General features: G+C 44.7%; 1 protein-coding gene across 7 annotated transcripts in view; it reads right to left on the reverse strand.

The window, feature by feature from the left end:
- LOC139381701 (ring finger protein 213b) overlaps positions 1 to 20,758 on the reverse strand; it is a 70,685-nt gene extending 49,927 nt beyond the window's left edge. For 5 of the 7 annotated variants that reach the window (XR_011628573.1, XM_071125417.1, XM_071125414.1 and 2 more), the window contains exons 1-26: positions 20,561 to 20,758; positions 19,827 to 20,086; positions 18,183 to 18,928; positions 17,872 to 18,027; positions 17,561 to 17,730; positions 17,191 to 17,465; positions 16,826 to 17,073; positions 16,518 to 16,724; positions 16,047 to 16,257; positions 15,884 to 15,939; positions 15,636 to 15,801; positions 14,965 to 15,126; positions 14,745 to 14,843; positions 9,568 to 9,696; positions 9,190 to 9,355; positions 8,759 to 8,926; positions 8,125 to 8,274; positions 7,325 to 7,953; positions 6,985 to 7,144; positions 6,577 to 6,794; positions 6,286 to 6,429; positions 6,048 to 6,200; positions 4,563 to 5,916; positions 4,281 to 4,465; positions 3,976 to 4,134; positions 19 to 3,855 (exon numbers count right to left, since the gene is read on the reverse strand). Coding sequence is in view for 6 of the 7 variants with exons in the window: in XM_071125417.1 (XP_070981518.1) it covers positions 19 to 3,855; positions 3,976 to 4,134; positions 4,281 to 4,465; positions 4,563 to 5,916; positions 6,048 to 6,200; positions 6,286 to 6,429; positions 6,577 to 6,794; positions 6,985 to 7,144; positions 7,325 to 7,953; positions 8,125 to 8,274; positions 8,759 to 8,926; positions 9,190 to 9,355; positions 9,568 to 9,696; positions 14,745 to 14,843; positions 14,965 to 15,126; positions 15,636 to 15,801; positions 15,884 to 15,939; positions 16,047 to 16,257; positions 16,518 to 16,724; positions 16,826 to 17,073; positions 17,191 to 17,465; positions 17,561 to 17,730; positions 17,872 to 18,027; positions 18,183 to 18,928; positions 19,827 to 19,982 (10,104 nt within the window). In the remaining variant the exon portion in view is untranslated. Of the gene's footprint in view, positions 1 to 18; positions 3,856 to 3,975; positions 4,135 to 4,280; positions 4,466 to 4,562; positions 5,917 to 6,047; positions 6,201 to 6,285; positions 6,430 to 6,576; positions 6,795 to 6,984; positions 7,145 to 7,324; positions 7,954 to 8,124; positions 8,275 to 8,758; positions 8,927 to 9,189; positions 9,356 to 9,567; positions 9,697 to 14,744; positions 14,844 to 14,964; positions 15,127 to 15,635; positions 15,802 to 15,883; positions 15,940 to 16,046; positions 16,258 to 16,517; positions 16,725 to 16,825; positions 17,074 to 17,190; positions 17,466 to 17,560; positions 17,731 to 17,871; positions 18,028 to 18,182; positions 18,929 to 19,826; positions 20,087 to 20,159; positions 20,358 to 20,560 lie in introns of those variants that run through there. The other 2 variants (XM_071125415.1, XM_071125416.1) reach the window with 2 other exon arrangements.
- Positions 20,759 to 20,778: the final 20 nt, after the last annotated feature.

The raw sequence follows: 20,778 nt of genomic DNA on the forward strand, positions 1-20,778 counted from the left end.
TTATGTTACTCTACTTACTTCAATAAACTTGCTGGAGTTCTCTGACGACAAGTGGCTCTTCATGAAGTCCCTTAGTGAGTGATTATGCTGATGATGAAAGTACATCTCCTGAAGTCTCTCTTTCTCCTGATTTCCGAGGTCTGTATACTTCAGCCTTAGCACTGAGTCAGGTGTGGCACAATTCAACAGGTAACCCTTGGCTGATTCAAATACCTTCTCTTCCTCATCTGTCCCTTTAGACTGACTGTTTCCTGTCTCCACATAATCTTTATCTGCATCCATTGCCATGTAATCATCATCTACTTTGCTATTGGTAGGTGTGCATGCCGGTTCTCCATCTTGATCATCTACCACCTCCATGAGAACATTATCCTCAGCCTCATCCATTGAAATGTTCTTCTCTTCATCATCAGCATCCATATCCATAACACAAGGATCAGCCCCTTCTTTCTGTCTGTGCTCACCTGTCTCATTTGCTTCCACATCCCCCAGAGGCTCATCTCCTTCATCCTTGTGTTGCTGATCCACAGCCGGATCCCTCTGATGCTCCCTACTATCCAGGGCCTGCAAGAGAGCACTGGCACAGGCATCCCCATGGAAACCAACAAAAACATCAGACAGTTGGAAATCTTCTGACACCGCAGTGCCAGAGAAGTCCTGCACCCACTCTTTGAGTTTGGCCAGAACCCTGTGCTGCCAGGGAGTCAGGTCTGTGCTTCTGTCCACCCTGTGTTTTTCCAGCCTGTTGATGAGTGGCACTGGGAATTGTGTGTAGACCTTCATCTGGTCCTCTATCACCACCAGCCTGAAGTCCCTGTGGACACGACACTTTACCCTGTGGGACCCCAGCCCCAGATCCACATACTGCTGCTCACTCAGGTAGACATAGTACTGGTTCAAGGCATCGTACAGGCTCTCATAGAGGTTCTGTAGGTTCAGAAGGATAACAGTACGGCCTGTTTCCATGCAGGTCTTCACCCGGTTCACATTTCGGCAAATCTGGGCATATTCCTGATCCTTGGGAAAGCCTGAGCCAAACACAATCTCAGGGGATGCATAGTCTGCCATGGCAAATACTTGCTGCTGAAGGATATGGAGGGCTGCATTGTTGGTGGTTAGAAGAAGGAGGTACCGGCTTTCTTGGTTGTTGTCTCGGGCAAGATTTTGTTCAACCATTTGCAGAGTACTTGGTCTGGGAACTTCTCTGAGGTTCTGGGAGACATCTTGGAAGAAAATGACAGGATCAAAGTCTTCAGGTTGTCCACTGAAGTTACGCAAGATGGCTTCTGCCAACTCTCTGTCGTTTGGTTCTTTTTCTGAACATTTGACTGTAGCAAAAAGCATTTTCACCAGACTGTAATAGTCTCTGAGACCAAAGAACTGGTTCTTCGATGTCTCTTTACAAATATTCAAAAAGGCCTTCGCTAACAGTGGAAAGAGGTGTTTGATTTTCAGAAGAATTGGGATGGAGGATGAGCAGATCCCTTTGGCTGTTTCCACCAGCTCATCCTCACTCGGATCCCACCGAGACACAAAGATCCCCCTGTTCATCTTTGCCGGGTCCAGAGCCCAGTTTGAGATCCCAACAAACCCAACCTTCATGTATGGGTCTGGCCTGTCATTGTCAATGCAGCCATCCTCCAAGAGGGGATGAAGGGTCTTCAAGGGCATCTGTGGGGAGTCTTCTGCTAACCCAATCTCATCCAGCACCACCACTGACACATACTCATCCATGTTTTTGTCTTTCTGGAATCGGGCACAGTTCCTGAAAGTTCCGATGATGCCCTCAGGGCTGGAGTGAGGACTGCACTGGAAGGAGACCATGTGCACCTGCTTGAGCTTCTGGAAGAGGCTACAGTGGGACGCTTGGCCCTGCATGGCGTCCGCAACCACCGTCTTGGCCAGGGACTTAGAGCTCCCTGGTTTGCCAACCAGAAAGAGTGGAATCCTGAGCTCAATGCAGACCACCATGAGGAACACGTTCTCTTTGAGCGCTATGTTCTTGGCCACTGTCTCCCTTGTCTCTATGTTCTCGAGGAAGAAGTCTTGACATGACGAAATCACCTGCTGCAGTGATTCTGGGGTGTTCAGCGGTTCTGGGAAGTGTTGACTGATAGCTGATAAGTACTGCTTCTTTGAAACCAGAGATGGGTAGTAGCACACTCCCACTGCAAGTGCCAGGCACTTCAAAGTCCTCTGAACGCTGGAATCATTGGAATCAGGGAACAGGTCGTTGCTATGGTGGTAAAACCATACTAGCACCTTTATGGACCTCTCCACGTCTCTCAGACTCACAAAACTGCACTCGTTCTTTCGATTACGCATGTAACTTTGAGAGGCTGCCAACACACCTGATATTACATTGCCACACGTCACAGGCAAATCATGATCCTTGGCTTGCTTTTGGACAATCTGTCTGATGTAGGAGAGCTCAGTGGAATTGCTCAACTGACCAAAGTCCCAGACCAAAGGAGCCATGCTAGGAGGCAGTGGATGGACCCGGTACACTAGCTGCCTCAAAGGGACTTTGCCAAGACAGTCTTCTGTTTCTCCTGCCTTCACTCTGTATCCCAACCCAGCACGTTCCAAGCGCTCCACCATTTCAGGAGAGTGCCTCCGATAAGGGTTGCAGGCAGCGATTATCTTTAGGCCAGTATTCGCCTTCAGGGGCTGTCCTTGCACAGTTCTGTCACACAGAACTTCTTTTATAGCAAAGATGGATTCCGTGGTGTTGGCTTCGTCGAAAAACAAAACAGTGTCTAGTTTGTGTGTTTTCAGGTTAATATCTGCCTGTCTCTCTGCCTCCCTCACCTTTCTGTAGATCATCTCAGCTGTGGTTCCACCATGCACTTTTACCAGCTTCATGTTTTCTACCTCTCTGTCTTCCCTCTGGAGATCACAGAGGAAACGGACCAATCGGGTCTTCCCACAGCCGGTCTCTCCCATGATGATGACAGGGATTCCACAACGGAACCTCATGTGAATGGCTAGCATCTTCATCACGTTATCAGCAGTGAGCTCATAGGTCGGGTCTGGATCAAATGTCCCCTTCATCATCCCTTTCTTGGCACCAACAACACGTGAAATCCTCTTGATCTTTTCTGCTCTGGGCAAACCGTCAAAGTCTTCAGTGAGCGAGATCCCTTGCCGCTGAAGGCCCTGTAGAAGTTCATGAGTCATCACATCTCCCATCAACACTGCATGGCTCTGAGGATCAACTGCATTGAGAGTGTTTCCGACAGGACTTCTCATCACATGAAAGCCCAGGAATGACATTGAGAAGTGGTCCGCATTGAAGAAAATGTATGGATGAGACTCGCGTTCCCAACGCTTACGAATGGTCAAACGGGCCAGAAGGTCATCTCCTTGGTTGTCATCAAGGAGCAGAGAGGGACTCTGGTCAGAAGTGTCCATAGACGGTGAAGCAAAATCCCGTGCCATCCGGATCATGAATTTCACGATGAAGCCCTTGAAACCCCGCAGGTGTTCAGCAAGGAAGTCTGGGTCACAGAAAACTGACTTCTCACAGTCTTTCAACTGCAAATTTAGGAACCAGGTGAAGTTTTTGAGCTCAGCCCATGACGGATCTTTCAATCCACAGTTTGCCAGAAGGTGATGTAGACAGTCAATAGGATCCCCCTCTCTGGATCCTTCCCGGTAATAAAATGGATCCAGGTTCTCATTTCTGTTGAATCGTTTCAGGAACTGATAAGGCCTCTGAATCCCTCCACTGGCAAACTCCTGCTCATCCATCAGTGGGTCCAAGGTTCTCCGTTTTGTCAACAACAACTTCTTCACCTCCTTCGGTGGTCTGCATTGGATGGTAGGTAGAATGTCAAGAAGTCCAACTCTCGTCTATGGAAAAAACAAGATCACATTACATATATGAGGAAGGATAGAAACAGATGAGACCCACGAAAATCGTATTCCAAAAGAGGTCTGGGTAGTATTAATAGCAATAGTCATGAGTCCTACCTCCTTAGTGTGTGGTTGGTTCTGAAGGGTTGGGTATGGTCTCAGAACCTCAACTGCTATCAGATGAGCTACATTTCTTCTCCAAAGCATTCCCTTGTTGTCACTCAAACATCCCAGAACCAGTAAGTGGAACAGGAACTCTTCTAGACCGACATTAACCTGAAATTCAACAGAATCGTCTTCATTGATTCTCTGCAAAGTATTACCATGATTTTATGTGCACAAATAGTGACCGTTTGATGCATCCTTATACACGATCATTACACAGAAAAGAGACCGCTGTAGACCTCCACCTGTAGACCTACCGCAGCAGTGTCAATGTGAAGCAGCACAGGGTCCTGCTCCCTCAACAGTGCCAGTCTCTCTGACAGGGTATGTATGAATGAGTCTAGATCAACCCGTGGCTCTATCAGTCTGATCCTAACATGCTGGGCCTTGGTTGAAGTCTGCGGGAACTTCTCAAACAGTCGGTCCACATAAAGGGATTTCCCTATTGCAAAAAATAACAGAACACTATATAGTATAAGGTAAATATTTTTATAAAACAAGTACATTCTTGTAAAAGATATTACAATAATTTTCCTTACCAACTGCAGGGCGAGTGGACGAGACAACCCAGACGGACAGTTTGTCTGGATAGATGAGTGAGACAGAGCTGTGTTGGAACGGAACAGTAAAGTGGTGACGGAGATATCTTCTGGCATTTTCTGCAGTGATGCCCACTCCTGCCTGAACTTTGTGGTTGCTGAAGAAAGAGGGCACATATCTGTGCTGGTGCATCACTGGGCTGGTCATCACCAGGCGGTAATGGGGGCCCGCACTTCTCTCCAGGTCCTCGAATAGCTCCCCAACGGCCACACTGACGTCGTACCCCAGCAGGCCTGGGTTGACCAGGGTGTAGATCTTCTGCTGGCTCCCTACGGCACCATCGCCCCGGCCCAGGGCTCGACTGAGGAATATCTCCACCTGTTCCTCTGTGGTGTCCTCTCTGCAGACCAGAACTTCATCAGTGGATGGCAGAGGCTGATCTGGGCTCTCCATGTAGAAGGACAGAGTGGTGCTCAGGACCTCTGTGGCTGGGCAGAGGACGAGGTTGGGCTTCCCTTCTTGGAGTGAAGGAGGCAGCTTCCTCTTGACATCCTGTTGGTTCATTTCTGAGAGGCAGGAGAGGAAGCGAGCCAGAGTAGTGATGTCTACATGCTGTATGAGGTACTTTGGCATGTCCTCTTTAAATCGCCTCCACAGGTCCTCCAGACCTTCCTCAGCCTCCTCTTCCTTTGCATCACTCTGGGCCATAGGTGAGAGTTCTTTTATCTCATCTTCCTCAGTATCTGAGAACTCAATCATATCCCCCACTTCTTCAACATTGCTCTCGATATTTTCGTCATTGTACCCCCATCTTTTGTCAACGTTGTGTCCAATCGATCTAAAGTCCATAGAACGTCCAGAATCATCTTCATCATCCTCTTCCCACACTGCTGGATTTCCAGAAAGTGTCCCTGACAACACCTCTGTTACCGTGGCGAAGGCCTCTCTGACATCATTCAGCGTGCACCCAGCCTTAATGGGAGACAGCAGGTGCCACACCTGTTGAGGAACACAGGCCCCCCTCTCACACACGCTGTAGATCCACCTGCACAGGTAAACCACCTGCTCAGATGTGTAGTGGTTCAGCGTGTGGAATTGGGAACGTTTCTCACTGATGAAAGCACACCATTCTTTATGGCAGGTCTCCATGGAGCGACACAGGGACTGGAGCTGTTCTGTCACCTCCCCACTGTACACCATCTCTTTACCCCGCAGGGAGGAGAACGTGACCCGGATGCATGGCTGCTTCTCCTGGCTACACTGTACCTGGGCTCGACACTCCCGGAAAAGCATGTTGCCAGTAGACTGCATTTGGAGGAGGATGCAGCCCAGTCTCTGAACTCCCTCAAACACCTAGCGACAGGGAGTTTAAATATTTCATTAACTTTTCAGACCAGAAAACAAATCTGTCATGTTGCTATTGTTATGTTATTGTTGTGATACAGTAGGGCTCAATGGTAAAGGCATCATTGAAATCAACTGACCTGGGTGAACCTGTTGACATGCTCCTTGCCATGCTCTCCTTTGGATGACATGAGCATCAGCTTATTTTGCAGCTCCAGTAGCTCCTCCAGGTTATAGCTCTTCACTTCATGGTCCTTCCTCACTCTGACCACCAGCAGGCTCTGCAGACATCTCTACAAACAGGAAGAAGAAGATGTGTATTTCATGGTTCATGTTGATTGATGTCAGATCTGTGCTCATTTGAGACATTCCACTCACCCTGTCTGTGTGTGTCTCAGACCAGCCCACGTGGTATACCCCCTGTGCATTAATCGCCGAGGCCAGGGAGAGAGAGGACTGCTCCACTGACCCATGGGTCTCCCTCAGTCCCTTCAGCCAGCCCAGCAAATGACAAGAGTCCCTCTAGAATACACATACCGGCATATCAGTGTGAACATGGTATGGTTACTATACACACCCAAAGATTACAGAACAGTCACCTTAGGTCTCCCAAAAACAGGACAAAGTACCTTTAATATTGAATTCAAAGAATGGAGAGAAAGTAATCACCAATTTGGCAGGGAGTCTCTGGTCTCTTTGTAGGTTGTCCCACACCTGTCTAGCAGAGAACATGAACTCCTCAAACCCAGCCTTGGGGGAGAGAGAGTAGAGCAAAGGACTGTAGCCCATCACCGCATCATGGAAACAGGCCACTCGGTCGATCTCTGTGTCATTCTCTCCAGCCGAGATGGAGGCCAGGTCCACAAACACTTTCACATCACTCATATCTGTTCAATGTAAATAAACAGTAAAATAAGAGACTTTCAACTTAGATTAAGTCCCCTTTGAATGCCAAACTCAACCATAATTGCTGAATGGCCAACCATAATGGCTGAAATGGACAGTGGTGTTGGATCATGGTGCTGGTCAGTGGTGTTGGACCGTGTTGTTGGACAACAGTGTTGGCCAGTGTCTTACTACAGAGTTGGTCCTGGACCCAGCTGACCAGAGTATGGCTGTCTAGGAACACCTCTAGACATGCAGTGTGCTGCGGGGTGACCATGGACAGCTGCTGCTTGGCACGGATGAGGTCATCACTGAGCGACCCCAGGACCCTCATCTTGAACGAGTTGTCCTCCTGTATGTTACATGACACAATTAATTACAAAGTATAGAACTGTTATAGAATAGAGAAAATCAGACAAGATAATGTAGTATACACCTTCTGGCAGAAATTGCAATCATAAACATTAACAACACTATTTCATATTAACAACACCATTATGAAACCTCTATGATAAAGTGACTGCTTTATTACCAGTTGGGTGAGACTGTGGATCTCACTGAAGTCTCCTCTAAGATCCATCCTCTCAGCGATCCTCAGGACTGCACTGGCCGAGGCTACTGCCTGATAGACCTGACGATACTCCTGGATCTGGCCCAGCCTGACCTCCACCCAGCCTTGTTCCAGTTCCTGGTACCCCTGCAGCCTCCCAGACATCAGCCCCAGCTCCCTCCTCATCTGAAACCCCTCTCCCTGGTCCCCTGATGCATTCAGTGCCTGGTCGATCTCCTCAAAGGTGGCAAGCGACATAGCGATCCTAAGGCCTAGCTGACAGAAGTCGCTCAACCGGGGTTTCCAGATGATGTCGCAGACCTGTGTGAGGGTCATTGGTACAGGGATAGGTCTAGTAAGGTCTTCATTGGCTACCTCTAAAGACCCGTCCACCCAGGAGCGAAGCAGCAGGTTACTGTCACCCAGCTCGTGCATCTCCCTTGCCATCTCCAGAACCCCTTGGTTAGCGCTGTACCACAGAACCAGCCCTGGGGATGTCTGCTGCTCATCCCCCTTCTTCATACAGCAGGGCTGGACCACCACCAGCTTGTTCAGGCTCACTGTTTGGAAGTCAGCTCTGTGTTGGTCTTCCAGAGTGGAGATCTCTGGAGCTGGTGAAAAGAGATAAACATACTGTACTACATCATAGCTGAGAGAATACCTTAGCCAACCATTCTCTCTCTGATTACTTTTTTCTTTTGAGATGACTTACTGCATCTCTGTGACTTTGCATCTGTACAGTATCTTATTACATTCTATTGCTGAGACATTCAGTTTCTCACCTGTGATGTTCTCTGAGACCTTGCCCATCATCTTGATGAGTGTGTCCACGTGCTCTCGTTGCTGGTAGAAAGCCTGGAGGTCTTTCTCTCTTTGAGCCAGGATCACCTCAGCATCAGCAGGAACATTCTCCAGCTTAGCAGGCCTCTTATCTGTGGAAGACCAGACCAGCTGTCACGCACTGATCTGTTTCACCTGTCCTTGTGCTTGTCTTCACCCCCCTCCAGGTGTTGCCCATCTTCCCCAATGTCGCCTAGGTACTTATACCTGTGTTTTCTGTCGGTCTGTGCCAGTTTGTTTTGTTTGTTCAAACCTACAAGCGCTTTCCCCTTGCTCCTGCTATAGTCCCTGTTTTCTAGTTTCCCCTGCCTGCCTTGACATGCTGTTTTGCCTTGTTTTTTCAACATATACTGGGTCATACTTTAAAACATCATACCAGCAGGAGAGCATGCCAGGTGGAACAAAGTGAAAAAACCTTAGCACCTGCAGAACTCGACTCAGAGATCATTCTGTGATGTTTGCACATAATTTTCATTCACGGAGAGAGAGATTTTTTTAGGTAACACGTAGAGAACATTGAACTTAATCCATTACCATCATTTAAGGCCATGTATTGAGAGATATGATGGCACTTACACTGGCGGTAGATCTGTTTGAACTGCTCTCTGTGTTTCAGGGTGGTCTGAAGATGTCCCACAGGTACATGACCCAGACACAGAGCCTCTACCAGGGAGGCCAGGGCACTCCGACAGCCTCCGATCACCTCACCAGCCTCAGCATCCACCTGGATCACTTTCCAGTCCCCTGGAAAAGAGTCAGGTATCTGTAAGTATAAATATCAGCTACCTGCATAAACATTAAAATCAGGATCTCTAAAAATAAGGGTAAAACGTACTTGAACACTCCATCATAAGGCCTACATAAGGTTGTCATAATCATGTCAAAACACTAAGATATGTAAGCAATTGGCATATATAAACCATGGTACATATCAATAGATAAATTACACTAGTGGACATATTGTAACTATGACTATTCAGACTGATTGATTGAGACATGAGGTGTACCATGAGACAGGAGGTGGTTGAGGGAAGACTGGGGGTCCAGCAGGTGACCAACAGGGTCGTTCTCAAACCGGCGCGCTGACTCAACCACGATGGAAGACAGGACAGAGGGGGGGAGCACCTTAGACAGGGGGTACAGCATTCGCATAAGGTCCCCCTCTTTCCCATCCTGAAAATTAGAAATAACTCATCAATAACAATCATGATCATGTTCACACTCACTCACTCAATTTATTCCTCACTCACTTATTCTCTCACTCAATTTATTCCTCACTCACTTATTCTCTCACTCAATTTCTGGCTCACTCATTCACTCACTCACTAGTAATGATAATTCTGACTGTCTTCCAGCCAGCTTTTGTTAAGATGGATGCCACTAACCTGACAGATGTTCTTGATGGCAGAGCGACACAGTTCCTGAAAGCAGGTCTTTATGGTGGCATGGCTCTTCCCTATAGCTTCCACTGATGTCTCAAGGCAGCACACCACCACCTTGTCCATATCACTGGCCTGTGAAGCAAAGAGAAAATGATTGACCTCAGGGGGATATAGGGCTGGGTTATTTATACTATGTGGGGGGGAGTATATATTTGTAATTTTCTTTGTATTCTACCACAAAAGGACATGTTTGACTTTCAGAATAATATATTGGTCAAGCTCAGACAATTAAATCCCATAGTTATTGCATTATCCTAACAGGCTTGATAATAGGGTGGAAATTTGGAGTCTAAATAATCAATAGCTTTGTGGGTGATTGAGATTACGCTAGAATAATGGTAAACACGTGAAGAGGGTTTAAACGTATATATTAAATATATTTTAACATTTTAAAATGTGATACATTTTCTATATAATTTAGCCTAACAGGGTGGAAATGTATGAGTGAGACAAACAGACTAGCATCATGAAACATGGAAAAATAGATGAAACCGAGTGTTTATATTTACTTAGCTTTGCACCATTGTTTTCCCACCAAACAAATTATGACACTTCCTGAATGTGCTGTCATTGTGGGAAGAGGCTGTTTTCTAAGGAGAATTACTACAAACTAACTGGGTGGAAAGTGTTATCAGGGACACAGAAAATTTGAAATACAATAATAAACCTTTTTTTAACTAGGACTATAAAATAGCAGAGGTGGGACAAAGTCACAATTATTCGAGTCACAAGATCCAAGTCGAGTCCCAAGTAGATCGGGTCAAGACTCGAGTCAAGTCCAAGTTTTCAAGTCAAGTAAACCATTTTTTTTTTTACATGCAAGGACTTTCAACTACAAATCTTTGTCTATTTATTGAGGCTACCAGACAGCCATTTTCATTATTTTGTCTACAACACATTTTGACTAACCTATGTAATTGTAAAATGTGAACCTTGTAACAGTCATTAGGGTATGAAATCAGCAGAAGGCAGGTAGATTTATTTACGGGTCTTGATGATCCAATGGTGAAAGAGCCATATCATACAAAATATATAAGTAGATTGGGAAAGGGGGATACCTAGTCAGTTGTACAACTGAATGCATCCAACTGAAATGTGTCTTCGGCATTTAACCCAAACCCTATGAATCAGAGAGGTGCGGGGGGCTGCCTTAATCAACATCCACGTCTTCGGAGCCCAGGGAACAGTGGGTTAACTGCCTTGCTCAGGGGCAAAATGACAGATTTTTACCTTGTCAGCTCGGGGATTCGATCCAGCAACCTTTCAGTTACTGGTCCAATGCTCTAACCACTAGGCTACCTGCCGCCCGTTTTAGGTGCATAATCCCATAGTTATTACATTATTGTCCACAGGGTGGACAATAGATATAATGTGGTGGACCAAATATACACAGGCAATAGCCCAAATGAAATAGGGCAGGTTACGCCTGCTACAGAGACTATCTGTATGGACACAGGTAGAGGGCAAGACTGTACAGCCTGGTTCCCCTTGAGAAATCTCAATCTGTCTAACAGGAGCTCAAACAGGTAGCCTACATAATATAAGCACTTGGCCCCCAGGACCATACAATTACCCAATTAGCAACTACAACCAATTAACTGGTTCTTCAATGTAAAAGGCAATTTCCACATCCATTGTTACATTAGTACATTCGTCTTAATCAGACTTAATGATTATTCATGATATTTCAACACCATGATGGAACAATCATTTTAGCTTATTTTAGCTTATTCAACATTCTGACTCCAAACCATGGAGTGCAGGCCACGTAGCCTATTTCTAAAAGCTGTCTGCATTGGCTGTGCTGCACTTACACCGTAACACCATCCATACGGTGCCTCCGACCACATTTTCGGATCAAGCATACATTGGCTCATAGGACACACAAAACTCTGTGTGTGAGGGTCATTGGTACAGGGATAGATCTAGCAAGGTCTTCATTGGCTACCTCTAAAGACCCGTCCACCCAGGAGCGAAACCATACATTGAATTAAACAGATCTTCTACCTCATGAGTCTTGTGAACATTAATGTGCACAATAAACATTGCACCCAATCTGAGGGTAAGAAATGGTTTTCCAAACTGAAAATGTATGGTATTTTTTTATTTAACCATTATTTATTTACAGTGCCTTGCGAAAGTATTCGGCCCCCTTGAACTTTGCGACCTTTTGCTACATTTCAGGCTTCAAACATAAAGATATAAAACTGTATTTTTTTGTGAAGAATCAACAACAAGTGGGACACAATCATGAAGTGGAATGACATTTATTGGATATTTCAAACTTTTTTAACAAATCAAAAACTGAAAAATTGGGCGTGCAAAATTATTCAGCCCCTTTACTTTCAGTGCAGCAAACTCTCTCCAGAAGTTCAGTGAGGATCTCTGAATGATCCAATGTTGACCTAAATGACTAATGATGATAAATACAATCCACCTGTGTGTAATCAAGTCTCCGTATAAATGCACCTGCACTGTGATAGTCTCAGAGGTCCGTTAAAAGCGCAGAGAGCATCATGAAGAACAAGGAACACACCAGGCAGGTCCGAGATACTGTTGTGAAGACGTTTAAAGCCGGATTTGGATACAAAAAGATTTCCCAAGCTTTAAACATCCTAAGGAGCACTGTGCAAGCGATAATATTGAAATGGAAGGAGTATCAGACCACTGCAAATCTACCAAGACCTGGCCATCCCTCTAAACTTTCAGCTCATACAAGGATAAGACTGATCAGAGATGCAGCCAAGAGGCCCATGATCACTCTGGATGAACTGCAGAGATCTACAGCTGAAGTGGGAGACTCTGTCCATAGGACAACAATCAGTCGTATATTGCACAAATCTGGCCTTTATGGAAGAGTGGCAAGAAGAAAGCCATTTCTTAAAGATATCCATAAAAAGTGTTGTTTAAAGTTTGCCACAAGCCACCTGGGAGACACACCAAACATGTGGAAGAAGGTGCCCTGGTCAGATGAAACCAAAATTGAACTTTTTGGCAACAATGCAAAACGTTATGTTTGGCGTAAAAGCAACACAGCTGAACACACCATCCCCACTGTCAAACATGGTGGTGGCAGCAGGCCTGCTTTTCTTCAGCAGGGACAGGGAAGATGGTTAAAATTGATGGGAAGATGGATGGAGCCAAATACAGGACCATTCTGGAAGAAAACCTGATGGAGTCTGCAAAAGACCTGAGACTGGGACGAAGATTTGTCTTCCAACAAGACAATGATCCAAAACATAAAGCAAAATCTACAATGGAATGGTTCAAAAATAAACATATCCAGGTGATAGAATGGCCAACTCAAAGTCCAGACCTGAATCCAATCGAGAATCTGTGGAAAGAACTGAAAACTGCTGTTCACAAATGCTCTCCATCCAACCTCACTGAGCTCGAGCTGTTTTGCAAGGAGGAATGGGAAAAAATGTCAGTCTCTCGATGTGCAAAACTGATAGAGACATACCCCAAGCGACTTACAGCTGTAATCGCAGCAAAAGGTGGCGCTACAAAGTATTAACTTAAGGGGGCTGAATAATTTTGCACGCCCAATTTTCCAGTTTTTGATTTTTAAAAAAAGTTTGAAATATCCAATAAATGTCGTTCCACTTCATGATTGTGTCCCACTTGTTGTTGATTCTTCACAAAAAAATACAGTTTTATATCTTTGTTTGAAGCCTGAAATGTGTCAAAAGGTCGCAAAGTTCAAGGGGGCCGAATACTTTCGCAAGGCACTGTAACTAGGCAAGTCAGTTAAGAATCAATTCTTACTTACAATGACGACCTGCCTTGTTCAGGGACAGATTTTTACCAGCTCTGGGATTCGATCGAGCAACCTTTCGGTTACTGGCCCGTTCTAACCACTAGGTTACCTGCTGCCCCAATGGTAGGGCTATCAAACAGAAATGTCTAGGTGTTGCAATAAATGGGATGGAATTATGAAACGCAATTATTGTATTATTAGATGGAATACAGATTTACCACACAGGGCCTTTAAACGTGTGAAAGCAAGAGCAAACATTTCAACAGGAGAAAAAAGCTCTCTCCGTTGGCGGGAGCGTTGGGAGCGCAAGTGAAGAGCTGTGCCCTATGGTGCATCTTCGCCACAGTAATAACTCATTTTAACAGCAAATTCCAAATACAAACTTCATAAGTAAATTATAAATTTCAAGCAATTGTTACATACCAAAATACCAGTAGGCCTATGCTAGTAATTGTTGCCCCATTGCTGATGAGCTTGTAAAGTAAACAGTTAATGTTCCTGATCACCAATTTTTTTTAGAGCTGCATATTTATTCATATGGCAATCCTCTCTTCCTATAATTTGATGTTTGCACTGCACCCGATCCTTGTGCTGTACAGCAAATCAGCAATTGTTCGCTAGCTCACCATCTGACCTGTATTGATTGACAGTTTGTTGGTCCAATCAGAGTGCCGAGTGTGCATTTCACTACCAAATCTGTTGCACCTTTCTTTGCAATGGAGATACTGCGGCTACACTCTCTGGCTGCATGGAGAGTAATCTATGTAAACTCTGTGCCACAAAATGAGTGCCAAAACATTACAAAACCTGGCTAGATAATTTCAAGTCATCGGTCTCAAGTCTTGTTGCGCCAAGTCTCAAGTTATTTTATGTTATATCAAGTCATCAAATTTGTGACTCGAGTCCAAGAATGTTGGACTCTAAAATACTCTAAAATAATGAAAGATTTTAAACAAATTATAGCTTATAAGTTGACAAATAACACCAGGGGACATTTTCAAAATGCATAAAATTCCCTTTCAAGATCCATATTTTTGAGATGTTAAGGTAAAGGACACCTGATCTTATATTTAAAGCCTTTTAGAATCTACATTTTACATGAAATAAGAAGTGATATTTCCTGGGGACAGAAAAGGCACCGCATAGTAGGAATGACACAGCCGGTTTCCCTGACACAGATTGAGCCTAATCCTAGACTAAAAATAATGCTCAATAAAGAACATTGAATGTGCTAGTTAGTCCAGGACTATGCTTGATTTGTGTCCGAGTGAATCTGACCAATTGTGTCTAGCTAATCAAATCTCAAAACTCTCCTAGGTTTCCTGAATGTATGACCTGGTCTGTAGGCTGGTACACTCACCCTAGAGATCCTCTTCCTCAGGTCTCTGTCCAGGCTGGACATCCACTGGGCTGACACACTCTGCAGAGAGCATTCTACCCTCAGGAAGGCATCCCACATCTACCAACACAAGGTGAACATACACATACAAACAGGTTTATAATTAACAGAAAACTGTGTACGTCTGGGAACAAATATTGTCTGCTAAGGTCTTGTATGTCTGCTAGTTTGGCTACAGTACCTCTATTTCTTTGGGGTAGCTGAGGGATTTGGACTGAGCGCCTTGTTTCAGGAGATCATTGTAGAGAAGATTGTCTCTCCACTGGCTGAGATGTTGCAGCACGTCCCCAAGCTTGTCAGATAGCTGGAACTGCTCAGGTCTCTTCTCCTCACCATCCGGAGTCTGGGAAGGAACACACACACCATTTGGTGTACTATTGGAGTTCAAAGAACAACAGCAACGGCTTCCCAAGTGGAGCAGCGGTCTAAGGCATCACTACAGACCCAGGTTCGATCCCGGGCTGTGTCGCAGCCGGCAGTGACCGAGAGACCCATGAGGCAACGCACAATTGGCCCAGCCTTGTCTGGGTCTGGGTTAGCCGCATTGCGCTCTAGCGACTCCTGTGGCAGGCCGGGCGCATGCACGCTGACAAAGTCGCTAATTGTACGGTGTTTCCTCCGACACATTGGTGCGGATGGCTTCCGGGTTTAGCGAACAGTGTGTCAAGAAGCAGTACGGCTTGGCAGGGTCGTGTTTCAGAGGATGCATGGCTCTCGACCTTCACCTCTCCTGGGTCCGTACGGTAGTTGCAGCGATGGGACAAGACTGTAACTACCAATTGAATATCACAAAATTGAGGAGAAAAAGGGAGTATAAATAGAACAGCAGCAAATGACCAGATCAACAACTACCTTGTTTGCAAGTGCAGCATCCAGAATTTCAGCCGCTTTCAGCACTAGTTGGAAGGATAGCACTGCTGCCTTGTAGAACGGGACAAGTCGCACCATCCGGCAAGTGCTCTTCAGAACACTGATGCAACTCAAGAGGATGGAGTCCACATAACCAGAATCTGCTAGCCTATAAACAAAAGCCACACATACAATAGCAGAATAATATAACACTCAAATGACTCACGCTCACAGATCTCAAATTCCAATACCTTTCCTTCTCCTCTTCAACTTTCTCCAGTACAAAGCACAGGATCTTTTGAGTAACCTGGAAGTTGAAATAATAATGTCACAAATGAATATTTAAAGATCCACCGCAATAGCACTACTCTTTAACTGAGTAATCTTATCAGACATTAATCATCCATACCTTACCTCTACATTTTGTTGTGTTTTGCCATCAGTATTCTCCCCATACTGTCGAAGCCTGTACAGTAGGCTCTGGATTATGTGTTCTGGAGGTATGCTCTTCAGGGTGGAGAATTCTGGAAGGTCCTCAGAGGCCACCAGGGACAGCCAGCTGGTCCAAACCAGAGGCATCTCTTTAGCCACAGAAATGTGATTCTGGATCAAAGTGAGCATCATCCTGCAAAGAGGAAAGTGTCATCAATGTTATGAATGTTTGAGGTCAATGTACTGTCAAGTATTTCTACTGAGGAAAATAAGAAATGTGAACTAACTGGAATAATAGTCTAATTGAACATATATGCAGAGTTAGAAATAGTCATATTTTTGGTTAAATTTCACTTCACAATGATACAATTATTCACAATGCAGATTTTAAAAAGCACATTGTGGACCACTCAAATAGGGTTTTGAGACACTTTGGGGGACAATTGGACAAACCTTCTTTTGTCAGAAAAGCTTCTGATCCTCTCTCTGAAGTTGTTGTACTTAACATTTTCAAGCCCTGCCCAGTTCATCTCCTCTATAGTAGGACCAAGCCTGCCAGCGTCTGCTCCCGGCTGTATGAGAGTGTGCAGTAGAGGAATGAGCAGGGGAAGCTCTGAGACCAGCCTCTGTGAGCAGTAGTTGATCATACCAATCACAATGCTGTGGAGACAAAGAAAGACAGATTAACAGATTTCACCCAACATATAAACAGGGTTGCTGTAATCAAACAACACAATATAAACATTGCATCTGAAACTCACTTTTGTGGAAAAGAGAAGACATTTCTAATTTCCTCTATGTTTCTGCTGTCAAGTGCAGTGTGTGAGGATACTACGAAGCATAGATTTGCCCAGCCCTTCACCCCAAGATCTATCTGACAAGCTTGGCAGACTCTGAACAAAGACAAGCCAAACACTAGAGGGTTGTTGACAGTCTGGCTCTTCTGCGATGTTCCCTGGGACTCAGCATGCAACAGCTGCAGCAAATGCTCAGAAATCAACTCTGACACCTTTAAAAAATAGAAAAATAATGAAAACGTTGAATGTGTGGTATTGGATCTAATGGTCATACTGTTTTCTTGAAATGCCATTACAATATCATTACACACTGTAAATGTCCCACTCACCTTAACCAAAGGGGGATTGAAATATCCTGGGTAGACCACCTGTTGAACAGCTGAGGAGTAACTCCTCTGGAAATGATGCAAGTGCTGAGCAAACTGCTCAGTGCTCTCCTGGTTGGGTGGATCCCATTTCTGTAAAATGTGGTCTAGTAGTAGATGGGCAGAGGCTTGCCAGGCATCAGCCATGCCCTTTATTTTTGATTGGAACATATCTATCCACCCTTGGAAGGACCACCTTGACTCCAGCCGATGAATGTGACCCTCATAAAGGTGCAACTCTGGAAACAATGATGAATGATCAGTATCATACTCAATGTAACATACAAGGTAATCGTTAACTTCTAAAAATAGATTTTAAATGTTTTCCTCTTACCCTTTACTTGTGAATCATTTGGAATTTGAATTTTCCTTGTGGCTATCTCCACAATCTCTTTCTGCCTTTGCTGCACCTGATATTGGTAAGTCAACATTTGTCCCCTGGGTATTGAGCTTTCCGGTACTGAGAGACTTGCTTCTATTAGATAGCCTTGCTGACATAGACCTCTAAAGAATAAATTAAAAACTGATTTACAAACAATGATAATTATCACCATGTGTGTATTGTGTGGTTTATGTAGCCGATAAACAGTCAAATATTCTCATCAATCCAACATCACCAGTAAGGAGAAAAGTATTCATACTCACACGAAATGAGTCATTTCAAGTGCATGAGTTCCACCTTGATGACATAACAAGAGTGTGTCATATTCTTGGTTGAATCTGAACTTTTTGTTCAGCACAGCATAGATATGAAAGGTGAACATAGGAATCCCAGGAGGAATCCTTACTGGGGACCGCTCTCTGATGAAGGCGAGAAAATAAAAGAAGACCGAAAATGTTGAGTGACTAGTTACAGTAATAAAGAAGTAATAACAGTATACTTGTGTGTCGCGTCATGTGTTGTTACTCATTGTACTCAGGTAATAACAGCATGCCATAAGCTTTTGCCAGCTTACCGACATCCTCTACTCTTGGAATCCTTTTTGCATTGATTTGAAGTCTGAGGACTCGACCTCTTCTGAGTCTTTGTTTTATCTTCCGCTGCAGCTTCTGCATAAGACTTGGTAGTTAATTTGACTCCCTGTTTTACCTGGCAGGCTGCGGGACTCCCTGAGCTTTCTCCTGAATGTTGTACCCCTTTCTCTGATTCGGGCTTACTCTTTACCTCTTCGGTAGAGTTTGGATTCTCCCTCTTAGGTGGTTCTGATGCTGCTCCTTCACTGCCTGCTCCATCGCTGTTCTGTGTTTGCTCATTCATTGGCTGAGTGGTGTCAGCATGTTCATCTGTCATTGGCTGAGTGGAATCAGAGGGTTCTGTCTGTGTCTGCTGTGTGTTCTGAACAACTAAAGGGGTCTGAGTTGCCCGGTTCTTGCCTTTAGGTTTATTTGTTTGAGTCTGGACGTGAACTCTCTTAGCATCCTTGACATGTGTTTGTTTTGTATCATTAGGCTGATGCATGGACTGGTCCTGTTGTTGACTGGTTTCAGCTTGGTGGTCTTGGTCTTGGTTGTGTTCTTGTGTCTGTGTTTCCAAGGTTTGACACACCTGGTTGGTTTGGGTCTCCATCTGCCCTTTTTCCAGTGTACTCTGAGTCTGAGGATCCTTGTCAGCTTGATTTTTCATTCCTTTATTTTTTCTTCTGTTACCTCTCCTTGTCTTCTTCTTCATATCCTGATCTCTTCTGGGGGACTTTGTTTGGCCCTGTTGATAACAAAAAAAGTCAGCAATGACAATAAATGTCAGTTTCTCTTTTAAATCAGGACAATATGTACTGTTACCCAAATTGTTTCATTTGTTTTATTGTTAATGATTGTACAATGAAAGACATAGGCACACGGGTTCCCGTGTGGCTCAGTTGGTAGAGAACGGCGCTTGCAACGCCTGGTTTTTTTAACCGTTATTTTACCAGGTAAGTTGACTGAGAACACGTCATTTACAGCAACGACCTGGGGAATAGTTACAGGGGAGAGGAGGGGGATGAATGAGCCAATTGTAAGTTGGGGGTGATTAGGTGACCATGATGGTATGAAGGACAGCTTGGGAATTTAGCCAGGACACCAGGGTTAACACCCCTACTCTTACGATAAGTGCCATGGGATCTTTAATGACCTCAGAGTCAGGACACCCGTTTAACATCCCATTCGAAAGACAGCACCCTACACAGGGCAGTGCCCTGGGGCATTGGGATATTTTGCTTCTACACCTGCATTGCTTGCTGTTTGGGGTTTTAGGCTGGATTTCTGTACAGCACTTTGAGATATCATCTGATGTACGAAGGGCTATATAAATACATTTGATTTGATTAGATTTTTTAGACCAGAGGAAAGAGTGCCTCCTTCTGGCCCTCCAACACCACTCCAGCAGCATCTGGTCTCCCATCCAGGGACTGACAAGGACCAACCTTGCTTAGCTTCAGAAGCAAGCCAGCAGTGGAATGCAGGGTGGTATGCTGCTGGCTGTGGGTTTGATTCCCACGGGGGACCAGTACAGGAAAAAGTACAGAAATGTATCCACTCACTACTGTAAGTTGCTCTGGATAAGAGCGTCTGCTAAATTATGTAAATGTAAAAATGAAAGGTGGTTGGTGGTCATGTGTCACCTGCTGTCCCTCTGTCTTGGGTCTCTTAGTGACAGTGTCCTTCTCAGCAGTTACCTCCATGTTGGGCCGATGTTTCCCTGTTGGCACCCCAGGGCACTGCTGGGACAAGGACCCATGATCTCCTTGGGGACTACTGTCACCTGAACCAAGCTCCATCTGCAGAGCTGCTGGCCAGCCCACCAGGCCGGGATATATTGCTCTGTATGTTGTGTATCCTCTCTGGTAGGTTTGGACGTTAAAGACACTCTCTTAATCTCTCACTACAGATGGAGAATAATACAAATGAAATGTTCTAATGAAAGCAATATCTAACTACTTCAGAAATAAACTTACTATGTTTAGACATTTTAGGGAACATACAAAACAGCAACAACTGCGCTGCCGCCAAGCCCCATAATATAGCTGCAGTAAAATTACTTCCTCAATCAGTTTGTCAGATGGAAGTCGCCAAGTTTCTGTTTCCTCGATTTCTCTGTTTGACTCTTCATCTCCCAGTTATGAGTATGGGAGTTCTTTCCTAAGAAATTGCTTGCTTACTTATTTAAAATGTCATTAAAAATATTGCATTTCCCTCTAAAGATTTACTAGATACATGCATATTTAACTTGTCAAAAAATTGACCGTCTCTTTATAGACAAAAAAAATGTGTCTATAAAAACAATATTTCTAATAAACGCTAACATCACAGCCTACAACTAGAAAAAGCTGTGAGAAAACAGGCGGCACTTCCTTACCTGACAAATTTGTTCTCTGCTACAATACTATTCAGACATCTGTCCGTTGCACCAATACAACCACTAAAGTAAGATACATTTGCCAATACCTTCTAACGCTCATCTGCCAACATTCATAAACTCCACCCTTTACCTAACTCGAGGGATCATCGCGAAACATCTTACATGTATAACTGGACATGTGAACGTAAAGTTATCTTCATTTAAAGCGGGTAGGT

The sequence above is a fragment of the Oncorhynchus clarkii genome, chromosome 23, assembly GCF_045791955.1.
Source record: "Oncorhynchus clarkii lewisi isolate Uvic-CL-2024 chromosome 23, UVic_Ocla_1.0, whole genome shotgun sequence".
In the NCBI taxonomy this organism is placed as follows: Eukaryota; Metazoa; Chordata; class Actinopteri; order Salmoniformes; family Salmonidae; genus Oncorhynchus; species Oncorhynchus clarkii.